This window comes from Ictalurus furcatus, chromosome 24 (genome assembly GCF_023375685.1).
Source record: "Ictalurus furcatus strain D&B chromosome 24, Billie_1.0, whole genome shotgun sequence".
NCBI lineage: Eukaryota > Metazoa > Chordata > Actinopteri > Siluriformes > Ictaluridae > Ictalurus > Ictalurus furcatus.
This window is the reverse complement of record NC_071278.1, coordinates 11,722,991-11,744,208: the sequence shown is the minus strand read 5'-3', so window position 1 is coordinate 11,744,208 and position 21,218 is coordinate 11,722,991. Positions and strand designations below refer to the sequence as shown.

At 42.7% G+C, this 21,218-nt stretch overlaps 1 protein-coding gene across 4 annotated transcripts in view; it reads right to left on the bottom strand.

The window, feature by feature from the left end:
- Window positions 1-17,710, bottom strand: part of ints1 (integrator complex subunit 1) — a 34,373-nt gene extending 16,663 nt beyond the window's left edge. For 2 of the 4 annotated variants that reach the window (XM_053612901.1, XM_053612904.1), the window contains exons 1-28: window positions 16,036-16,466; window positions 15,654-15,941; window positions 15,310-15,506; window positions 15,084-15,221; window positions 14,815-14,974; window positions 14,232-14,337; window positions 13,020-13,206; window positions 12,777-12,922; window positions 12,553-12,694; window positions 11,703-11,879; window positions 11,333-11,441; window positions 8,989-9,109; window positions 8,604-8,681; window positions 8,297-8,454; window positions 8,117-8,213; window positions 6,654-6,745; window positions 6,506-6,566; window positions 5,965-6,162; window positions 5,724-5,853; window positions 5,140-5,319; window positions 4,503-4,652; window positions 3,794-3,973; window positions 3,535-3,639; window positions 3,257-3,424; window positions 3,033-3,144; window positions 2,685-2,747; window positions 1,713-1,871; window positions 1,479-1,625 (exon numbers count right to left, since the gene is read on the bottom strand). In XM_053612901.1, the coding sequence (XP_053468876.1) occupies window positions 1,479-1,625; window positions 1,713-1,871; window positions 2,685-2,747; window positions 3,033-3,144; window positions 3,257-3,424; window positions 3,535-3,639; window positions 3,794-3,973; window positions 4,503-4,652; window positions 5,140-5,319; window positions 5,724-5,853; window positions 5,965-6,162; window positions 6,506-6,566; window positions 6,654-6,745; window positions 8,117-8,213; window positions 8,297-8,454; window positions 8,604-8,681; window positions 8,989-9,109; window positions 11,333-11,441; window positions 11,703-11,879; window positions 12,553-12,694; window positions 12,777-12,922; window positions 13,020-13,206; window positions 14,232-14,337; window positions 14,815-14,974; window positions 15,084-15,221; window positions 15,310-15,506; window positions 15,654-15,941; window positions 16,036-16,090 (3,904 nt within the window). In that variant the 5' untranslated portion in view covers window positions 16,091-16,466. Of the gene's footprint in view, window positions 1-1,478; window positions 1,626-1,712; window positions 1,872-2,684; window positions 2,748-3,032; window positions 3,145-3,256; window positions 3,425-3,534; window positions 3,640-3,793; window positions 3,974-4,502; window positions 4,653-5,139; window positions 5,320-5,723; window positions 5,854-5,964; window positions 6,163-6,505; window positions 6,567-6,653; window positions 6,746-8,116; window positions 8,214-8,296; window positions 8,455-8,603; window positions 8,682-8,988; window positions 9,110-11,332; window positions 11,442-11,702; window positions 11,880-12,552; window positions 12,695-12,776; window positions 12,923-13,019; window positions 13,207-14,231; window positions 14,338-14,814; window positions 14,975-15,083; window positions 15,222-15,309; window positions 15,507-15,653; window positions 15,942-16,035; window positions 16,467-17,642 lie in introns of those variants that run through there. The other 2 variants (XM_053612902.1, XM_053612905.1) reach the window with 2 other exon arrangements.
- Window positions 17,711-21,218: the final 3,508 nt, after the last annotated feature.

Sequence of the window (21,218 nt, the reverse complement as noted above, 5' to 3'; positions counted from 1 at the left end):
CTATAGGTTTCCAGTGCCAGAGGATACAAAAGCAGCCCCAGAGCATCACTGAGCCACCCCCATGCTTGGCTGTGGACAGAGTGTTCTTTCTTCATTCTTCTTCCTCCAGACATACCGCTGATCCATCGCCCCACAAAACAGAATCCCAAAACTTCTGTGGCTTATTTATATGATTTTGAGCCGACATTTCTTGTGCTTTTGGGTCAGTAGTGGTGTACGCCTTGTAGTTCTGGAATGGAAACCTTCTGTGTTTAGTATGTGCCTTACTCTGCTCACTGAAACCTCAGTGCCTGTTGCCACCAAGTCTTGCTGCAGGTCTTTTGCAGTCACAAGAGGGTCTTTCACAACATGCCTTCTCGGAAATCTGGTTGCAGCCGTTGATCGCTTCCTATTTCTGCCCCATTCAGGTATTTCATGTATTTTCTGCCCCTAGCCAATTCACGTATTTCATGTGTTCCAGCTCAAGCACACCTGGTGCAACTAATGAAGCCCTTGATTAGTGGCATCAGGTGTGCTGGAGACAACACTTTGCATATTTGTGTTGTTGTGAGGGATTCTATTCAGGGGGTTGAATCATTCTGAAACTGGAAAAATCATTAGAAGTTGCATTTTCAGCTGAATTTGGGGAAACTACTTGAAGCATTCGTTGTGTTGAACTATTTCAAGTGCTTTTGTTGGATTTGTTCATTACAAACAGCTGAAAGTCTGTACATTTTGACAATAAACCTGATTTGTAGTGGGGGTTGAATCATTCTGATTGCAACTTTATGTGAGTAAAAACACTCTTTACGTTACCATTTAATTTTCTTTAGATATTATCTGTATCATCTTTATTACCACTATTGATTATTTGTTTGCGTGCATATTTATTGCTATTTCTATCAACTATTGTCAAAGTTAATGTACTATAAGTACTGTGTACCACAGTATATACAGTAGAAGTAGCTATGCTATGCTTTAAAGCGCATTGGACGGTGCTTCACAGTGCAGATGGACAATGACCTGAAACATAATTCAAAACCAACTTAAAGATGCTTTAAGCAAAGAAGTGGAATTTTCTATTCTAATATACTGTAGCAGTCAGCTTAAATAACAATAACTTTGTCAACATTAACATTTTTATGGACCTTATGAACATTTAAATAATGTTCATTTTATTCATGTTTTATTTCCATTTTTTGTTCTATTTCTCCTTCCTTGTATGTATATTAAAGCATACAGCAAAGGGTCACACACACACACACACACACACACACACACACACACATATACATACATATATATATATATACACATATATATATATATATATATATATATATATATATATATATATATATATATATATATATATACACATATACATACATACATACATACATACATACATACATATACATACATACATACATACATATATATATATATATATATATATATATATATATATATATATATATATGCTGGCTTGTCCTCACTCTTGTCCATGATGTTCTGCTCCAGTGTCTGTGGGTCATGGGAGACGGCTTGGTCCAAGTACTGCAGCAGTTTGCTCATGCTGGACACGGGAATGCCGAAGGACTGCACGAACAGCAGCAGCTGCTGCGGTTCCAAATCCTGCAGCGCTTTAAAGACAGAGAAAGATACCACGCATGCTCACAAAAGGTTCAAAACAAGGCACTTCATTTGTTACACCTGAAGTATCCGCTTACCTGCATCAACCAATCGGGATACCTCCGAGCGGATCATCCTCAGTTTTAGCCAATCAGGCAAGAGAAGAGCTTCTTCCGAGGTGTCCACCAGGAAAGCAGTAGGAAGGGGTTTTTTATCGGGGAACCAGATTTCTAGCAGAGTGAAGAAGTCACTTTCACCTGTTGAAGAAATACATGAAGTACAACACTGTAATTCCATGTAATGCAGAGTAAACTATTAAATTATACGTTAAATATTTGAACATGTAAATAATACTAATAGTTATGTCTAAAAAAAAAAAAAAGATATATAAACATATATTCTCTACTACACTGTATAAGCACCTCTTGCCTCTATGACTGCCTTCAACCTTTTCTGTACCTCCTCTGAGCAGCTTTTCTATTCTCCGTGTTGTAAAAAGAGTCTTCCGTTCTTCTTAACAATTAAATTTTATTTGTATAGCGCTTTTAACAATGGACATTGTCTCAAAGCAGCCTTACAGAAACATATAAAGACAGGATACAGATTTTAAGTGTGTGAATTTATCCCTATCGAGCAAGCCTGTGGTGACGGTGGTGAGGAAAAACTCCCTAACATGATATGAGGAAGAAACCTTTAGAGGAACCAGACTCAGAAGGGAACCCGTCCTCATCTGGGTAACACCGGATAGTGTGAAAGTAAAAGAAAGTTCATTATGGTTTTGACACGAAGTCTGTTAACATGTTTACATGTTTATTAAAAACCTGCCAGTCGTCATATTCAAACAGGTCTGGAGACTGAGCGGGTCAACGCAGACGTATGCTTCTACTAGTGCGGAGAGCTTCTTGCCAAACATTTAAACAGCTGACCCCTCACATGGATCTCTCCGTTTAGCGCTTTCGCAAATTTTACAAAGGAGCAGAACGCAAAAAAATGTTTTTTAAAAATGCCCAAAAGAGCTGTCCTCCAAAATAAAAAAAGAAGAAGAAAGATGAGCCAATCAACATACGAACCCGAAATGACTGACAGTCGTGTAGGTGTTTCCGAGCTCTCCTCTGACGCAGCGCCCTCGCTTTCTATCATGGTGAATGGAATTAAATTTTTTTTTTGTTCGTTAATGTAAAATCAGTTATATTTCACGTTTTAGAATATTTATTTAGGATGCAACCGAAATATTTCACATAAAATAGTCAAAAACCACACTTTCAGTTTTTGGAGGAAGAAAAAAGCAGAAGTTTTGACTAAGAACAATTTTTCTTAAAGGGGGAGGGGGGATTAATTAAAAAAACTAGGATGTGGACAAATGGCTATATCGATCAGCCAATCTTCAGATGGAAATGAGGCAGGGAGAAGTAGCATACCTTTGGGTGGTCCTAGCGTGAGCAGAATGACCATGGCATGGACCACCAGAATGTGCATTGTAGCCGTTTCTCCTGTCGTCCAGCGCAGAAACACCTGATCCTGAGACTCGGACTGGTAAATCCGACATGAATAAATTAGTCGGCCCGAATTACATAACAAAAAAAAGCACTGAAGTGCTATTTCCAGAAGAGTGCATGACTATTTTGAACTTCAGTGCACTCACCCAGCTGTAAAGATCCTCTCCTTCCTTGGTCTTCCTCATACGACAGATGTAGGTGGAAAAGATGGAGATGAGGGCAGTGAGTGTGGCGTCTGACTCGGGCCTGCACGAGTGCTTGGAGAAAAGACTGTTCATGATGGTGGAGCGCTCCACTATCAGCCGGGCTACATCCTGACACACACACACACACACATACAGTACACAAAGACATGTATCACATCTATCTTAGTCGTCATCCAGTAAGTAAATTCCACAGCACTTATGATAAAATGAACTCTAACCAGTGCTAGATCATTGTGCAGGCCCTGCTCTCCTACTGGTGCATGCTGGGAGAGGTAAATCAGATAGGCGCTTATGGTCTGAGGATCAGTCTCCATGTGAATGGCCTGTGAGAAAAGACATGCTTTACTTTACAGTATGTGCTCGCTTTACTTAACCTTAATCTGGTCTAGTTCAGCAAATCTTCCTTGCGTATCCTGATAAATACGTATATGGCAGTGATAACCGGATAAACCTAAATAAACCGGATTCCCGACTGACCTGCTGCAGGGCGTTGGCCGTCATGCCCCTCACGCTGTCGAACAACGGCAGTCTGGGCAGGTCCTGCAGGAGCCACTGATACGAAGAAAGCAGCTCTGCATCCCTGGAGTCGTCCTCCATCAGATGGTCCCGCTCGTCTCCATCCTTTATCCCTCCCTCAGACAGCACCAAGGACAGACCCTGGCCAGCCCGGTACCGGAACCAGAAAGCATTAGCGCTGATCCAATACGTAAGCACGTCAACTGCTCGATTACAGCGATGTTAAAAGTACGCATGCATATACATTTTTTTTTCAATTTTGCGAGTACTGTAGGGGTCCAGTATATATCAGCATGTTCTCACTCATTTAACAGTGTATGATGCAAGACTTTGTTTAAGCAGCGGGGAAAAAAACGAACAGACAAATTAATAAGCAATATTTGAATAGTCTTACATAACATGCAGTGACAATTATTGGCACCCTTCATTTAAACGGGCAAGAGAAGATCTTTGTAAGAGCAATCTACAATATGTAGCACCTGTAGTGCTGTTATTCTCCCCAGACGAGAGCCGAATATTCATCGTGAGGGTGCCAGTTGTTTTAAAACCAGTGTTGTTTGGGGGGTTTTTTTTGGAGGGGAGGGGGAGGACCACATTTGAACTGTTATTCATTTTGACTGTCTTCATAATCCTGAAGTGTTCTGTACATTCGGGCTGCTCTATACACTACCTTCATGGCAAGCACTCTGGACGCCACCTGAGAGGAGCTGAGTCGGCGCAGGAAGTAGTCCAGCACCTCGCAGGTCGTGTGCTCGTCTGCCTTGGGCCCCAACAGCAGATCCTGTAGCCGGCCTAGGAGTTGTCTCTGTTTCTGCTGCCTCTGTACAGGTACAGCAGTATTGTTTTTCCGTTTCAGTTTGGGGTTCGAGTTTGTTATCATGTGCGTGTTTATGAAAAGTGCTTTAAGAGAATCTATACACAATGAAATTCTTGTGCTACAGTAGCACACTCCTAACCCAGACACAGTGCAAAATGATAAATGATCAACTCTGACTTCGTACAAAAAAGCAGCAAACTGTACACACAACCCCGGACAAAAGACTTCTCGTTTTTTGTTTTGTTTTTTGCGAGATTATTAATGTGCTCTAAGCCAGTAAGAATAGCAACACGCTGTAAACATTGTATGCAGGCAAAAAGCGGCAGGAATAGGAACGTAAAAATGGACCGACATGAAAAATTGATCATTTCTAAGCCCTGACTGACCTTAAAAGTTCATTTGGTTATAATCAATAAACTAACTAACTATAAACTAAGCCTGGATTAATTTACAGTCAGGATTAAGTTAAGAAGAGTACAGCGTACAGCACCTGTCTTTTCTTTGCCTTCTGCTCTTTGCTCTCTCCTTCTTCTTCGTCGTCAGCAGACGGAGCGTCATCGGCTGCGTCATGAAGGAGGAATTCACATAGGCACTGAACAGGCAGGACGTCCAACGACCCCTCACTGGACTGCACCAGGTCGGCCAGCCATGGCATGGACTGGGAAGATGCCTGGAGAAACAAACAAAAAAAAAACAACAGCAGGGATTAGTCACTCAGGATTAACAACGGAGGCAGAGAAGTGAGGTGTTGAGATTAGCCAACATTCTTGTTCAGCTCAGCGTTTTTAGGAGTTTTTAGGAGTGCTCAGCTCAGCGTTTTTAGGAGCGTTCAAGGCTGATTGATCAGGAGGAGAGAACTTTCCTCGTTGTTAGTAGGAAGGTAAGTTGATAATCGCCGCCGAGTTACACTTTGCAGTAACAGTAAGTGGCTACGATCCGCTGTACCGATTTCTGCTTGGTTTTATTTATTCTACTTATCCACAGAGAATTCCAACACGCCATCAGAACTACCTACTATCGTTAACAGTAGACAGTAGCAGTCCCCTAATAAAACTGCTCATGGTGATGGATCACCTGTCTCTGGATGATGTTGAGGAGGAAGTCCGGGTTGCGGCTGCGGCACAGGAGATGTCCCAAGCGCAGCGACTGGTTCAGACTCTTCAGCTGTTCCTGGATGTGTGGTGGAGGTCTGCGTGGTGGACCCCTGAGATAGCGAGTATAGAGACAGATAACGATAACTGTTCACAAACAAGTCTATTAAACAAAAATCTTGACATCTTCCTAACTGATGAGCATCTGCTATAAAATCACGCACTTGGGCTCCAGGCTGGTGAGCTGGCACAGGAGCAGGCTGTTGCTCTCCGTGATGGTCTGCTTGGTGGACGCAGCCGCCAGGTGGCTCTCGAAGGCCAGGATCTCCTGACGCTCCTTCTGGGAGATCTGCAGCTCGCGGCTAATCATCTCCGTCTTTGTCTCCTCGTCAGCCACCGTGCATGGCGGGTAGGAGTAGTTGCTGAATGCAGGATGAGATGAGAGAGAGAGAGAGAGAGAGAGAGAGAGAGCGAGAGAGAGAGAGTTACGATCATGGAATTGAGCCTGCCCCTGGACTCTTGTCTTCCGTTCCCAACTCTGACTATGGAAATATCCAAACTACAAAGGAAAAACAAGTTGGAGTGTCAGAATATCAACTAGGAACTTGAGTAGGCTGGGATGCAGCATCAGTCCAAATCATTTCTACTGTGGAGAGAAAAAAGCAAGCGGAAGAAATAGAGTCTGATTTATTTATTTATTTTTAAAAAACATTACAACAATGCCTTGGCATTCCCAGAGGAAAAATAAAAGAAATGTTTTCTTACTTGGTCATGACCATCTCCATAAGCATTTTCAGAGTTGAGTAGCCATCCCAAGCTGCCAGACCTACAAAGAAAGAACGAAGTCTAGGAAGCCACGTTTCAAGGTTATTACAAAGTCCGAGAACTACAGAAGGCGGTCTGAAAGTCTCACCAATTTTCTGTGGGTTGAAGGCTGTTACCACGAGCAGCAGGAGCCAAGCTTTCCAGTAGAGTGTTGATATGGCCAGATTCGGAGGCTGATACCTGAAACATTTCAATAAATCAACATAAACAAACCGTGATGGTCACGAGTGCAAGCCCCGGCACGGCCAAGCTGAAACTCTTTAACCGTCTCCGCTCAAGGATGCCGTATCAGGGATGACCCTGCACTCTGACTTAAGAAACCAGGATACGTGAAGAAAATCATTCCTCTATAATGTACTTGTATACACTACTGGTCAAAAGTTTAACCACACACATTCTTTATTTCTTATTTTTAGAATAATAATAAAGTCATCAAACCTCTGGAGTAACACAAATGGAATTATGGGAATTATGTTGTGAAAAAATCCAAAATAAATCAAAATAATTTAATATTTTAACACTTGTTATCAGGTTGATATTCTCTTCCTAAGGCACCCAACCGGGCGCTAATGGCTATGCAAACATCAGGTATCACCGCTTTTGGCAGATCTAGATCTTTTTGCCTAAAATTTCCAGAAATATATTCTTGGCATTTTCTCAACCGATTTCTTGAGGAATTTCCCTGAGATGCTTTTTAAACAGTATTAAAGTATTTCCACCTATGCTGGACTCTTATTGGCTTATATTTTTTGTAAATAAAATGTTAGTTTTCTAATGAAAGAAATGAATACATTGGCACGATTATACGTTTGTCTACAACACTGATTTCAAACATTTAATCATACATAATCAAAAGGTTTTTAAGATCATGAGAAACATTTCAGTCGAGTGCCCACAAACTTTTGACCGTAAGTGTATGTGATGGTGAAGGCGTTCTTTTTCTACAGCTCACAAAAGACCTCCTGCTATACAAACAATCATGATCGTCAATCAAAAGTGTTAATAATCCTGAATAATTTCCCGAACTAAAAAAAAACGCATGGGTCCGATTTGAGAAACCTGCACACATAAGGTTCAGTTCCGTAGGAGGTCTGGTATCTGCAAACATCTGCGAAAGCTGAATGATGTAAAGAAAACAAAGCCGAATTATGCAAAACCGGTGAGTTGAGCCCAAAAACATGCAGCTACACTGACTCACAATGTTCGCTTAACTTTCAGGAACAAAACAGATAAACAATGTTGCATAAAATGCAGCATGTGTGTACAGGGCTTTATGCCAAAGACAGCGTTTCTGAGCTTGATAAAAGAAACAAATAAAATACCTACACACTGTAGAATGTAAAACAAATAAAGATGTTATTTCCATTTCTGCACGCACCACAGCTGTAGTTTTTCTTTGGAATTTTTCCCCACAACTAACCTGCTCCTATTTCATGCTGCACATATTTTACACACCTGCAACTATTCTTCTACCCACTACACGCACGTTTTGGAGATCGCACACACACCTGGATTGAGTTTGTTATTATAAGAATAAATAATGAGCGTTACCCTGCAGGGAGCTGGATGTTCTCGGGGTGATGGTATGTACACAGGTTCAGGACAGCATCGATGAGCTGAATCCTCTCCACGTGCAACACATCCAAATCTACAAAACGACAGATCCGGCTCGAGGTCGCTCCAAATCGGCAGAATGAACTATGCTAGAATGAACAAAGGGAAAAGCGCTACCGTCTGACTGCACTCCGGCGGCTCTCTTCACCAAGTGATCGGCCAGCTCCATCGCGTCGGCCGGGCCCAAAGGCAGGTCTCGAGACAGGCCGATCACCAGGATGCGCATCAGCGTGTCCTCCAGCAAGGGAACCTCTGAACACAGCCGCAGGAAAAAACTGACCAAAAAGAGGAGGGGGAGAGAGAGGAGAGAGAGACACAAAGAGAGCATTGAAGAGAGAGAGAGAGGCGAGCGGCTTCATAACTGATTTTTAGAATTAGTTAGAATCGTAAAGAAACCTTGCACAGGAGAATGATCAGAACTTACTTTCGGTCACTTTCAGGAGGCCAGTTATCCCACTTGTAATACGTCTCAGGCTGCTCCGTGAACAGCACTTTGTGGAGGCTGTGATACACATATAAAAAACAATCCACAACTTTACTTCGAGCTTATACAGAACACACTGAATACTGGCATTAAGATGACAATTCATATTTATAATATTACTATTATTATTATTATTATTACTACTACTACTACAACAGTATTATCTTTTCCTTGTCATAACGTCACATTCTATATAAGTTAAACTTTTAAAATAATTTAATCTGATTTACTCTTTATTGAATACTACGTGTAGTCTATGTATAAAATGTGTTATATGAATATGTTTTTAAATCACTCATGTCAGTATGGTTGATAACGACTATACCAGTGCACGTAGTCTTTAGGTCCCAGTTTGCTGATCGAAGGAACCACAGTGTGCAGCCACCAAACAGCATCTCTCTGGATGGCAGCAATCTGGTTCTGAAAAGCTCTGAGCACTTCCAGATCTGCTCCAAAAGCAAAACACACATCAGAAAAAGAACACTGCAATAATTACTCCAATAATGACCAAATTCGTTGATTAGCTGGTCTATGTTAGGACAAAAATTGTGTTTTGAGTTGCTAATCGAGTAGGTTTTCAACCTAGCAGTGCTGCTAAATGGTACACTGTTTAATTTCTCCAACATAGACAATATATGGTATACACTATATGACCATAAGTTTGTGGACACCAGAAGGGCTGGTTTGAGTATTTCAGAAACTGCTGATCTCCTGGGATTAACACACACACAAACACGCACCAGTCTCTAGAGTTTACAAAGAATGGTGCACACCAAAAAAAAAAAAAAAAAAAAGCATGAGCTACAGGTATGTGGGTGGAAACGCCTTGTTGATGAGAGAGGTCAGAGGAAATTGGCCAGATTGGTTTGAGCTGCCAGAAAGGATATAGTAACTCAATCACTCATCTCAGAGTGATGAGAAAAGCATCTCAGCATGCACAACACTTCGAACCTTCACCCCCACAAAAACTGGACAGTTAGAAGAAAAAAGATTAGAAAAAGAAAATGTCACCTGGTCTTTTTCTAGTCTTTAACTGTTCAGTTTGATGAGTCTGTCCCTATGATAGCCTCAGAACCTGAAGTGGTCTTCTGCTGTTGAAGCTCATCCACCTCAAGGTTTGATGTTCCGAGATGGTTCTCTACTCACCAGAGTGATTATATGAGTTCCTTCCTGTCAGCTAGAACCAGTCTTGCAATTCTCCTCTGATCTCTCTCAACAACAAGGTGTTTCAGCCTGCAGACTCTCTGCTCACAGGATGTTTGTTTTTTTTGGTTTTTCGCACTGTTCTGTGTAAACTCTACAATTCTGTGCAGTTGGATACTTGACTTCCTGAGCAACAGACCACAGGTTGTCAGAATCGAAACACAGACCTCTGAAACCATCACGCTGTGCACCACAGGGCTGTGTACAGAGTCCACTGTTATAAACCCTGCTGACTCATGATTGCATTGCGAAACACCAAAGCAATAGCATCATTAAGCTCACTGAGGGGTTCATCGGCAATACAGGGACGAGCTGCACCAACTCATAGCCTGGTGTGATTCCAACAATCTCTCCCTGGACGTCAACGAGGCAAAAGACATGATTGTGGACTTCAGCCGTACCAAAGCTCCACATCAGCCACTATTCCTCAACGACGCAGACCTTCAAGTTTCTGCACATCTCTAACGACCTGACACGGTCACTGAACACCTCCTCCTTAATAAAGAAGGCCCAATAGCGCCTGTATTTTCTAAAGAGGGTGAAGACATGCCCCCCTCCATCCTCACTGGTTTCTATAGATGCTTCATTGAGAGTGTACACACCAGCTGTATCACTGTCTGATATGGAAACTGCTCAGCATCTGACAGGAAAACCCTGCAGCTTGTGACAGGAAAACCCTGCAGCTTGGGTCATGAAGATGGCACAGCGCATCACTGGTACCAACCTTCCTGGAATTACGCACATTAACACCACAAGGAGTGTGAGGAAGGCAACCTCCATCAGGAAGGACCCCACTAACCTATCCTACAACTGCTTTAAGCCCCTCCCATCTAGGAAGAGGCTAAGAAGTATTCCAGCAGAACGTCCAAACTCAGTAACAGGTTGTTTTTTTTTTTGCCATGTCTATGGCAAGCTACAGCCATAGTGCTCTAGAACACCCACCACACACCAGCTATAAGTGGAGAGAAGAGAGTAATGTAGCCAATTCAGGGATGGGGATTATTAGGAGGCCATGATAGAGAAGGGCCAATGGGAGAATTTCACCAGGACCCCGGAGGTTATACCCCTACTCTTTACCAGGAGTATCCTGGGATTTTTAATGACCACAGAGAGTCAGGACCTCGGTTTAACGTCTCATGCGAAAGACTCTGCTGTTTTTACAGTACAGTGTCCCCGGTCACTATACTGGGGCATTAGGACCCACACAGACCACAGGGTGTGCGCCGCCTGCTGGCCTCACTAATACCCCTTCCAGCAGGAACCTTAGTTTTCCCCAGGAGGTCTCCCATCCAGGTACTGGCGAGGCTCAACCCTGCTTAGCTTCAGTGGGAAACCAGGCAAGAACTGCAGGGAGATTTGGCACTGACAATACTTTACTTTGTTTTGTTTTTTTAAATAACCTAAACTAATCCAAGGGGGAAAAAATATGATATACTGTATACAATATTACACAAACCGCCACTTACTCTTCTTTTCTCCCTTGTCCCATGCAATGCCAGCTTCTTTGACTTGTGCTGTGATGCCCAGCATCATGGATACTGTTAACAGATCTGTCACCTGGATAACAAAACGCTCCTGCGTGCAAGAATAGAAAGGAAAAAAAAAAGTAGAAATCCTATTTCACTTCAAACATGCTAATAATAATGCTAATATTAATTAATGGAAGCCAGTAGCTCGGTGTCGTGAGACACAAAGTGAGACACTTCTACTTAGTGGGTTCTAACTTTAATGATACATTTTTGTTCACATCTGTGGATAAAATAAAAAATATTATTTATCTAGAAATGGCCTTCCTAATCAGCACCCTAAGAGTCCCGCAGTGTGGAAGACGCTCACTTTAAACTCCATGTCAGCATATGAGGCCTCCTTCCTCTCCTGCATGAGCCCCAGACAGAACGACTGGAAGTTGATCTCATGCTTGGTCTGCTTGATGATCTCTCTGAGCAGGGCACGAGATGCTCGCAGGTAATCATCCTTGTTGGTCAGTAGGTCCTGGAATACCATGGCCAGGAACTGGATGGAGAAAGAAAGACGTGTGGAGCTTTACATCAACATAAAATGAGGCTCGCGTCACGTTTATAATCAATAGTACAATGAGAGCATGAACGTTAACGTTGATGAGATAAGAGACCAGATGCTTCAGAGCTTAAATCCCAGCACTGCCAGTGAACCACTGAATGAATGTGATTGTAGGTACAAATTCAATCAACACAATTACATACATTTAAGTCTTTTGAAAAAAATAAAAATAGCAAACATCCAAGTAGTTTCGACGAATCAGAGTTCCCCAGCGTGACACAGGTAAGATTCGGAAGCTAATAATAAAAACGTTTCCTCATCATTTTTGGTGAAATACACTCGTGGTTTTAAAAGAAGAGATGTCAGAGTATATTACTGGCAGAAAAACCTGAATTTGGTCAAAACCCAAAATGCTTGGTCATTTTTTTTTGTTGTTGTTGGTTGGTTTAAAGAATTTTCTTGGGTTCTCCATATGATTGGATTTTCACTAAAAGCATCTGCTAAATGCACAAAACACTATTTATAGAGCCATATTGATAAACCCAAATATTTTTTTAAAACGGTACACCTAAGAAGAAAGAAAGGAAGAAAAAAAAAAAAACAACTTGTCGCAAACAATCAGATGAAAACAATGGTATTAACTTCAGTTAGACTGTATGAGGCTCACCTTCGGGGCCTGCTCTGGGCTGTGCTGCAGGACCGTATGAAGCACTTGCATGTTGTTAGGATTTCTGGCATTGGACAGCTCGTTAAAGATCACGAGTTTAATCATGGTGCCCAGGTTATCTCGGTGCGCATTCAGGAGCTCCCTGCAACGCAGCCGAGTACAACACAAACATCAGAATACAACAAAACACTGACACAGCGAATGCCACGAAGAGCACGGCTTACCGGACACACAGCATGTAATGATTAAGGAGGACTTTCGGCTTGAGACGGATCTTGATGAGGTTGGAGATCACGTCCATGTCGTCAGCTCCGTGAGTTCTACAGTTCATGCACAGAGACATGAGGAGGTCCTGCGCTGGTCTCGTCAGCTGTAACGAAACCGCACAGAATAACAGCGTTACGTCGTCTAGATATTTCCTAAACGTACCCGAAGGGTCTCGATAGCCAGGGTCTCTTTGCTCTTGCCTTTGGATTCTGCAGCCACATCTCCAGCCTCTGGACAGCCATCAGTCGCACCTCCTTGTAGCCGCAGGTGGCCGTTAGCAGACGGAGCAGGTTCCGTGACACGTTATCCATGGGTTGTCTGCGGTTCAGCTGGTCCCTTAATACGTCCAGGACATAGTCCTCCACGCTATCTGCCAACTCGTCGTACCTAAGTGTGTGTGAGTCAGCGACAAAACCGCCCAAAGTGACCGCACTGCAATACGCTTTTATATCTATCATATCAACTACGCTCAACAGTAGTCCACTCCGAAACTATTGGAACGGCAGGGCCGATCCATTTGTTTCTGCTGTAGACTGAAGACATTTGGGTTTGAGCCCAAAAGATGAATATGAGAAGAGAGTTTAGAATTTCAGCTTATATTTCTTGGTATTTAGATGTAGATGAGTTAAATGACATAAAAGCATCGCGTATTTTGTATCAGATCACCCAATTTGTAGGCGAATATATAAAAATACTGGAACGTGTGACTGACAGGTGTTTCTTGTTACCCAGGTATGTCCTGTTCGATTGATTATTTAAATAATAAATGTCTCTGAACATCTACTCTTGGTTTTAGACTTCAGTTTCACCTGTGAAGACTGCTTTTATTGTTAAAAAGGGATAAAGCAACATGAAGATCAGAGAGCTGTCTATGGGAGAAAAGTGAGCCATTTTGAAGTTGAGGAAAAATAGAAGAGGGAAATTGCACAAACATTGGGCATACCCAATACAACAATTTGGAATGTCCTGAAAAAGTAAGAAAACCTCCCTTGTCCCAGGCCTAGGAAAACAACAACATCTGATGACAAACATCGTAAGAGCTTCACAAAAGCAGAAACTAACTGTTTGGTGATGTCAGTCAGTGAGGCACAGGCTTGATGCTGTAACTGCAAGCAAATGATATGCAACCAAATATAAAGTGTCATTTACTTCGTCTTATCTGTTCCTATACTTTTGCTTGCCTAAGAATTCATGTGGTCTGATACAAAAGGCTCCATGTTTTATGTCGTTTAACACGTCTAGATATAAACACCAGGAAATAAAAACTGAAATCCTAAACTCTCGTCTCATATCCGTCTTTTCATCTTAAACCCTAAATGTCTTCGGTGTGCGACATAAACAAATCAACCGGCCTCGCCGTTCCAATAGTTTCGGAGGGGACTGTAGCGAACACATCTCTAATAATTCAGTACCTGGGCATGACCTGCCCTTCCTCTTCCGGACTAAACTTCTCCTCTGCAATTAGAAGCTCAGCTTGATTGTCGTCCTCGTCCGGAGTGGAAGGGTGAGGACTGTTTCCTGAGAAACAAAAGGGAGAACCTTTGTGCGTTACATTAGACATCCCAGTTTATTTCATTCTTGAATCAGAAACCGTAGAACATAGGCGGAGGAGAGGAACTTGACATCGTATCACTGGTCCATAAACTGTACGTTTTCCCCACCCGCACTAGCATAGCAAATAACTATTAATGTTTCACATTTTATTATTATTATACGTTATATCCGGTGTCATCCAGATGAGGACGGGCTCCCTTTCAAGTCTGGTTCCTCTCAAAGTTTCTTCCTCATTTTGTCTCAGGGAGTTTTTCCTCGCCACCGTCGCCAGGGATACGTTTATCAATTTAAAATTTATGGATAGAATTTATAGATTTCTGTAAAGCTGCTTTGTGATGGTCTCCCATTGTTAAAAGTGCTATATGAATAAAAACTGAACCGGCAGCCGTTTATTGCTTCCAACTCTTTTGCATATACTGTACATCCCACAGTATACAGTACCTGCGCTCAGATCTCCTCCGGAGCGGCCCGTTTCAGCCTGCAGCAGCATGGTCTTTGGGGGCATCTTGGTGTTAAATGCAGTCTGTATGTTGTCTACGAATGTTTTACAGTGGGAGCTATCCACCCAGATTCTCTCGCCAAGAGAGTCCTCGATGTACACCTGAGGGAAAGGGGGGGGGTGAAAACACACGTGAATATAAACCATTTCTTCGTCCAGAATAAAGGATGAGTATTAAAGTCACTGGACGTGCATGTGTCTAGCTTCTAACTTTGACAAAGATCTCAGGCCAGTTCTCGTCCTCTTCGTATGCTGCCATCAGTAAATTGCAGGCCAGAACGGACACCAGGCTGTTCCCTTTAGCCTTAAAGTTAATAGAGGCATCACGCCGAAGTAGGCTGCACAAAGCCTACCGGAGGACACACGGCAAAATGAGCGAGCGGACTGACAAAACAGTAACAAACAGTAATAATAATAAAACCACACGAAAACAAGACCTCAATGACTCCTTCAGTTGCAAACACGTTGGGTTTGATCTTGGCGAGGAACATGAGGCTGAGGTAGAGCGTGATATCAGGCTTGGCCCGGTTCATCTTCAGCTGTTTGACCGCACCACACAGCAGTCCTTCGATGCGCTCATCGTTGCCTTCAGCCTCCGCTGCCTCGATCTCATCCAGTAATACCGCCGGAGGAACTGTGACACAAACCGCAGATCATCTAATCGAGGAGCTCAAATGTTCGGCGTTTTAAACACAAACCCCTTGATATGATTAAAAAGACCTAAAAACATACAACCAAAAATGTCATCAGATTCAGTAACACTCACTAAATCCTGCCTCACCTTCAATAGGCACCACAGACGGCTCTTTGATCGAGGGTGAAATTGCTCGTTTGTCAACGGCAGCTACTTCAGCCAGACGTGACAGTGCGCTGGGTGGATTGGAAGGGTGCTTGGGGCGTTTCGTCAGGTTGGACAGGCCGGAAGAGGAAGGTAAAGACGAGGACGCCTCTCTCTTGCGGTCCGGTGGTAAACCTGTGGATGCTGGTTTGAGCAGAGTCGGGTTTGCTTTGGTCTCGCTGGCCTGGCTTTTGGCCCCCAAAGCAATGAAGTCTCCTGGAGGAGCGTGGCCTGAGAAGCAGCAAAGAAACAGAATGGAAAACTGACACATTACCAACGGTCTCTTTTCAGCCCTTTAGTCATAACGAACTGTGACACCACATACCTGAGGTTTTGGCACCACTAGGGCGCCTAATGCTGGTTGGCTTCGGTCGATTCATGGCGCAAGACGTCGGTCAATAATCGGGAGCACAGGAGCAGAACAGTGAGAAATGTTACGATTGTGGACTTAAAAAAAGATTTCGACACCAGGGTCTGATCGGGTCGGTTCCTGCCTGACTCGGCTGCTTCATAGAACCTGTGAGAAGGGGAAAACGATTCAAGTTAGGTGTAGGAAGCAGAGACTCTGTGGTTTGGGTTGTTGGGTTCTCGAGCAAAGCTGCACAGCTGTATCCCGTCGCTTTGGGTTAAAAAAAAAATAAAAACGATGTAAATGCTCTGGGATGATTTACACTGAAATAAGATCCACCCAAACTCGCTTTACTTATCCGAGCTTGCTTTTCCAATAATGTTGTATTATCGAAGCTCTGTACAAACACACAGTCAGGCCGTTTTCCAAACGCCTGTCCTGTTCACTGAACCCTATTAAGGATGTCAAATAACGGCACTCTAGAACCTACGTAGTGCTCTGTATGACTGTTAGATTCAGCCGTGAAATCGGTAACAAACGAGATTTAAGAAAAATCTAAGACAGAATCCTTTGTTGGAATTTTATCCGTAATGAGATAAACGATACATAATTTTCAATTTAATTGCATATTACTGTACGCAAAATATGTATTAATTGACACATTTATTCAGACACAATATAGAGCTGCTCGTTAAGGAGAATTTGCTTCTCCCTCAGCGCGTGGCTCACATTTAGTATCGGCTCGGCTCGCTCGGAATCTCGACATCGGAGGTGGTACTAAAAAAGTACCAGGTACTATCCACAGTGGAAAGCCGCAGAAAAAGCAAGCAGAGTCGAGTCGAGTCGAGTCGTACGACGTGGTGGAAAAGTGCCATATATGACCGTGGGCATACTTGTTGAACATCTCATGCCAGATTTATTCCCCACTTCGCCGTTATAATGCACTCCACTCCTCTGGGAAGGCTTTCCACTAGATTTTGGATGTGTCTTTGGGGATTTGTGTTCATTCAGCTACAAGAGCTTTAATGAGATCAGGTACTGATGTTTAGATGTCGAGTTCATCATTTATCCCAAAAGTGTTGAGTGGGGTTGAGGTCAGATCTCTGTGCAGGACACGCGAGCTCTTCCACTCCAACGTTGATAAACCGTATCTTCATGGAGCTCGCTTTGTGTACAGAGACATCGTCATGGAGGAACAGGTTTGAGCTTCTTCAATTCCAGCAAAGATAAATTTTGAAGAAGACTCACACATGGGTGTGATGGTCAGGTGTCCATATATTTTTGGCCATAGTGTATTTCAGTAATGATTGTCGTGTTGTAAGCCTTTCCAGCGCTAAATTCTTTAGTAACTACAGAGCTGATGTGAAAATAGCTTCTTGGGAGACAGCTACTTATGTCTGATCAAAATTGTGTCTTAGTAGCAAACAATGCTAGTTAGCATTATGTCAGCTAAGCTATTTTATCTTAATTACCAGCGGTTTTCCCCCTAAGTGGATCAGCCATTAATGATTTATTATGCCCAGACTGGCGGTTGTATTTAAAAACGAATTATTATAATTATTATAATGGTTATAACGACTTACTTTTGTTTTTCACCGCAGCTGCTCCATGATAAAAATTCGCTTCATCTTCTTCTTCTCGGTAAGGCTGTGCCCGTGCGGCTCGTGAGCTGAACAGCGCCGCCTCGTGCACTGGAAGCAACATGGCGCTTAACGGCAGCCCACCACAAACAAACGTTTTACTGTTCGCGTTAGCAATTTTTACGTTCTTTATGAAGTAAATGAGCCCACACATGAAGCTCTGGATGATATAGATTAAGTTGTTTTTTTCCAGAAGTAATTCAAACACTACTAGAAATATATTATATTTTTAATAATATATTATTCTGAACAAATTGTCGGAAGATCCATCCATCCATCTTCTATACTGCTTATACTACTGGGTCACAGGGAACCTAGAGCCTATCCCAGGGAGCATGGGGGTAAAGGCGGGGTACACCAATCCATCACAGGGCACAATCACATATACATTCGTACACAACGGACACTTTGGACATGCCAGTCAGCCTACCATGCATGTCTCTGGATTGGGTGAGGAAACCGGAGTAAACCCCCGCAGCACGGGGAGAACTTACAACATGCGGGAATCGAACCCCAACCATGGAGGTGTGAGGCGAACATGCTAACCAACAAGCCAGTATGCGCCCTATGTCTGAATATTATCTAGGAAAACTAAGAGCAAAATGGTAATTGGGTATCCAGCTTCTTGATGTGGTCAATTTCTGCATTTTCGGTCACAAACATTTTAGGGCGTAACAACATCTGATAAACAATTACACTATTATCTCTATATTCAATCAAATTTTATTTGTATAGCACTTTTTACAACTGACATTCTCAAAAAGCAGCTTTACAGAAATATATAAATTTCCAGTCTAAATTTTAAATTGATAAATTTGTCCCTAATGAGCAAGCCACAGGCGACGGTGGCAAGGGAAAAACTCCCTGAGATGATATGAGGAAGCAAACTTGAGAGGAACCAGACTCAAAAGGGAACCCATCCTCATCTGGGTGACATATACGATTATAAATAAATCCCTTCTATAACTGTGTACTACATGATAAAACAAAAGTGCAGCTGTGTAATCAGGAGATACACCGCAGTCTCAACATGAAGTCTATTCTGCTGAACTCATGTACTGTCCACTGATGGAGACCTGAGCGCAAAAAGACATCGCACCAAAACTCTATATGTGTATAGGCACACACACACACACACAGAGAGCTCCACCCATCCATTTTCCATACTGCTTATCCTACACAGGCTGCCTATCCCAGGGGGATCAGGGTACAAAGCAAGGGACACCTTGGACAGGGTGCCAACCCATCACAGAGCAATCACACACAGCAGACGATTTAGAAATGCCAATCAGAACACAACGCATGTCTTTAGACTAAAGGAGGAAACCGGAGTACCTGCAAACTCCAGGGCAGTGGCAGGATTCAAACCGCCAACCCCAGAGGTTCGAGGCAAAAGTGCTAACCACTAAGCCACTGTGCCCATATGTACAATGCAAAAGTGTTAGGCACCCTATTTTTAAGTACAAATTTTGTTATAGATATTTATGTTACAACTTCTGCATTGGTGAGTCACTACAAAAACATTTTAGATTTCCAAACATTACTTTCCCAACTAAAATGTTAATGTTACACAAAACTGTTTGTATGACCCAAAAAAAAAAAAAAAATCATCATATAGGCTGTGACAGTCTTCAGAAGAATTGTGGCAGAAAATTATCCGCTAATTTCCTTAACCATCACACCCATATGTGGTTCTTCCCAAAACTGTCGCAACAACATTGGAAACACACAATCATACAGAATGTCGTATAGAATGTCTTTGTATGTTGTAGCGTTACAGTTTCCCTTCACTACAACTAAGAGACCCAAACCTGTTCCAGCATGACAATGCCTCTTCGCCCAACATCAGTACCTGACCTCATTAATGCTCTCATGGCTGAATGAACACAAATCCCCACAGCCATGTTTCAACATCTTGTGGAAAACTTTCACAGAATAGAAAAGGAGACCGACTCCATATTAATGCTCACGGTCATGGAACCGGATGTTCGACAAGCCTGTATGGTTGTGTTGGTCAGGTGTCGACATACTTCCTGCCATATAGTGTAGATTTGTCATGAAAAAGATGAATATCTATAAAACTCTACAGTGTGTGCAAATGGCAAAGTACACATGAGCGGTATGTACAGAATGAACAGATTTCTGAAGATGTGCATATGAAACTATATGTGCCAAATTATGAATACTGTATCGAGCACACGCTGGTGAAGATACAGTGCAGTATTTCATCAGTGCTTTGGTTTGGTTTTTGCTTTTATGAAGTTTGCCCAGTCTATTATAGAGCAGGATTACAGTGTGGGGGAGGAAACTGTCTCTATGCCTGGTCATATTTTTTTTTCCATGGTCTGGTATCTCACCCCTGAAGGAAGTGGTTGAAATCATGGGTGAGTAGGGTGAGAGGGGTCCAAAACTTTCTTAACTGCTCACTTCTCAGCTCTGCTGTTATAAAGGTTGTAGATCGAGTGACGCGTAGGAATTTGGCCTTCTCCCTTGAGGTGGTACAGCCAAACCAGACCGTGATGGAGGATGTGAGTATGGATTCTATGATGGCAGTGTAGAACTGTAACATTGGTGCCTGTGGTAGTGTGAATTTCTTCAGTTGTCACAGGAAGTTGAACTCTTCCTGAGGTATAAGAATACATACATTTATTGGCCGTTTGATCAGGTAAATCTACCACATTAGCACACTTTTTAGATATATAATTGCTGACTGTAACTCATTTGTAGACCACAGGATTGCTGTGGACTGGATATATTCGATTGGTGGACTGTTTTCAACCCTTTGTTAACACTGCTTCTGTATATCTGATATACACATATCACTTTAGCACACACTATCATACCACCAACTTGTAAATGTCATTGAAAGGGCCATCACCCAAATAATATTCTTGGCCAGTAATGCCTGTATAGTGATAGCAGCAGATCCTGTATGTCCTGTAAGTTGTGAGGTGGGGCCTCCATGGATCAGATTTCTTTGTTCAGCACATCCCACAGATGCTTGATCGAATTGAGATCTGGGGAATTTGGAGGCTGAGTCAACACCTTGAATTCTTTGTCATGTTCCTCAAACCATTCCTGAACAATTTTTGCCATTAACGTGCTGAAAAAGAAAACTGCTGTAAGGGAATACCGTTGCCATGAAGAGGTGTACTTGGTCTGTAACAATGTTTAGGTAGGTGATACGAGTCAAAGTAACATCCACATGAATGCCAGGACCCAAGGTTTCCCAGCAGAACATTTCCCAGAGCATCACACTGCCTCTGCCAGCTTGCCTACTTCCCATAGTGCATCCTGGTGCCATCTCTTCCCCAGGTAAAAAACACACACTCACCCGGCCGTCCATATGATGTAAAAGAAAAGATTTATCCGATCAGGCCACCTTCTTCCACTGCTCCATGGTCCAGTTCTGATGCTTACGTGCCCATTGTAGGTGCGTTCGGTGGTGGACAGGGTTCAGCATGGGTACTCTGACCGATTTGCAGCTACATGGCCCCATACACAGCAAGCTGTGATGCA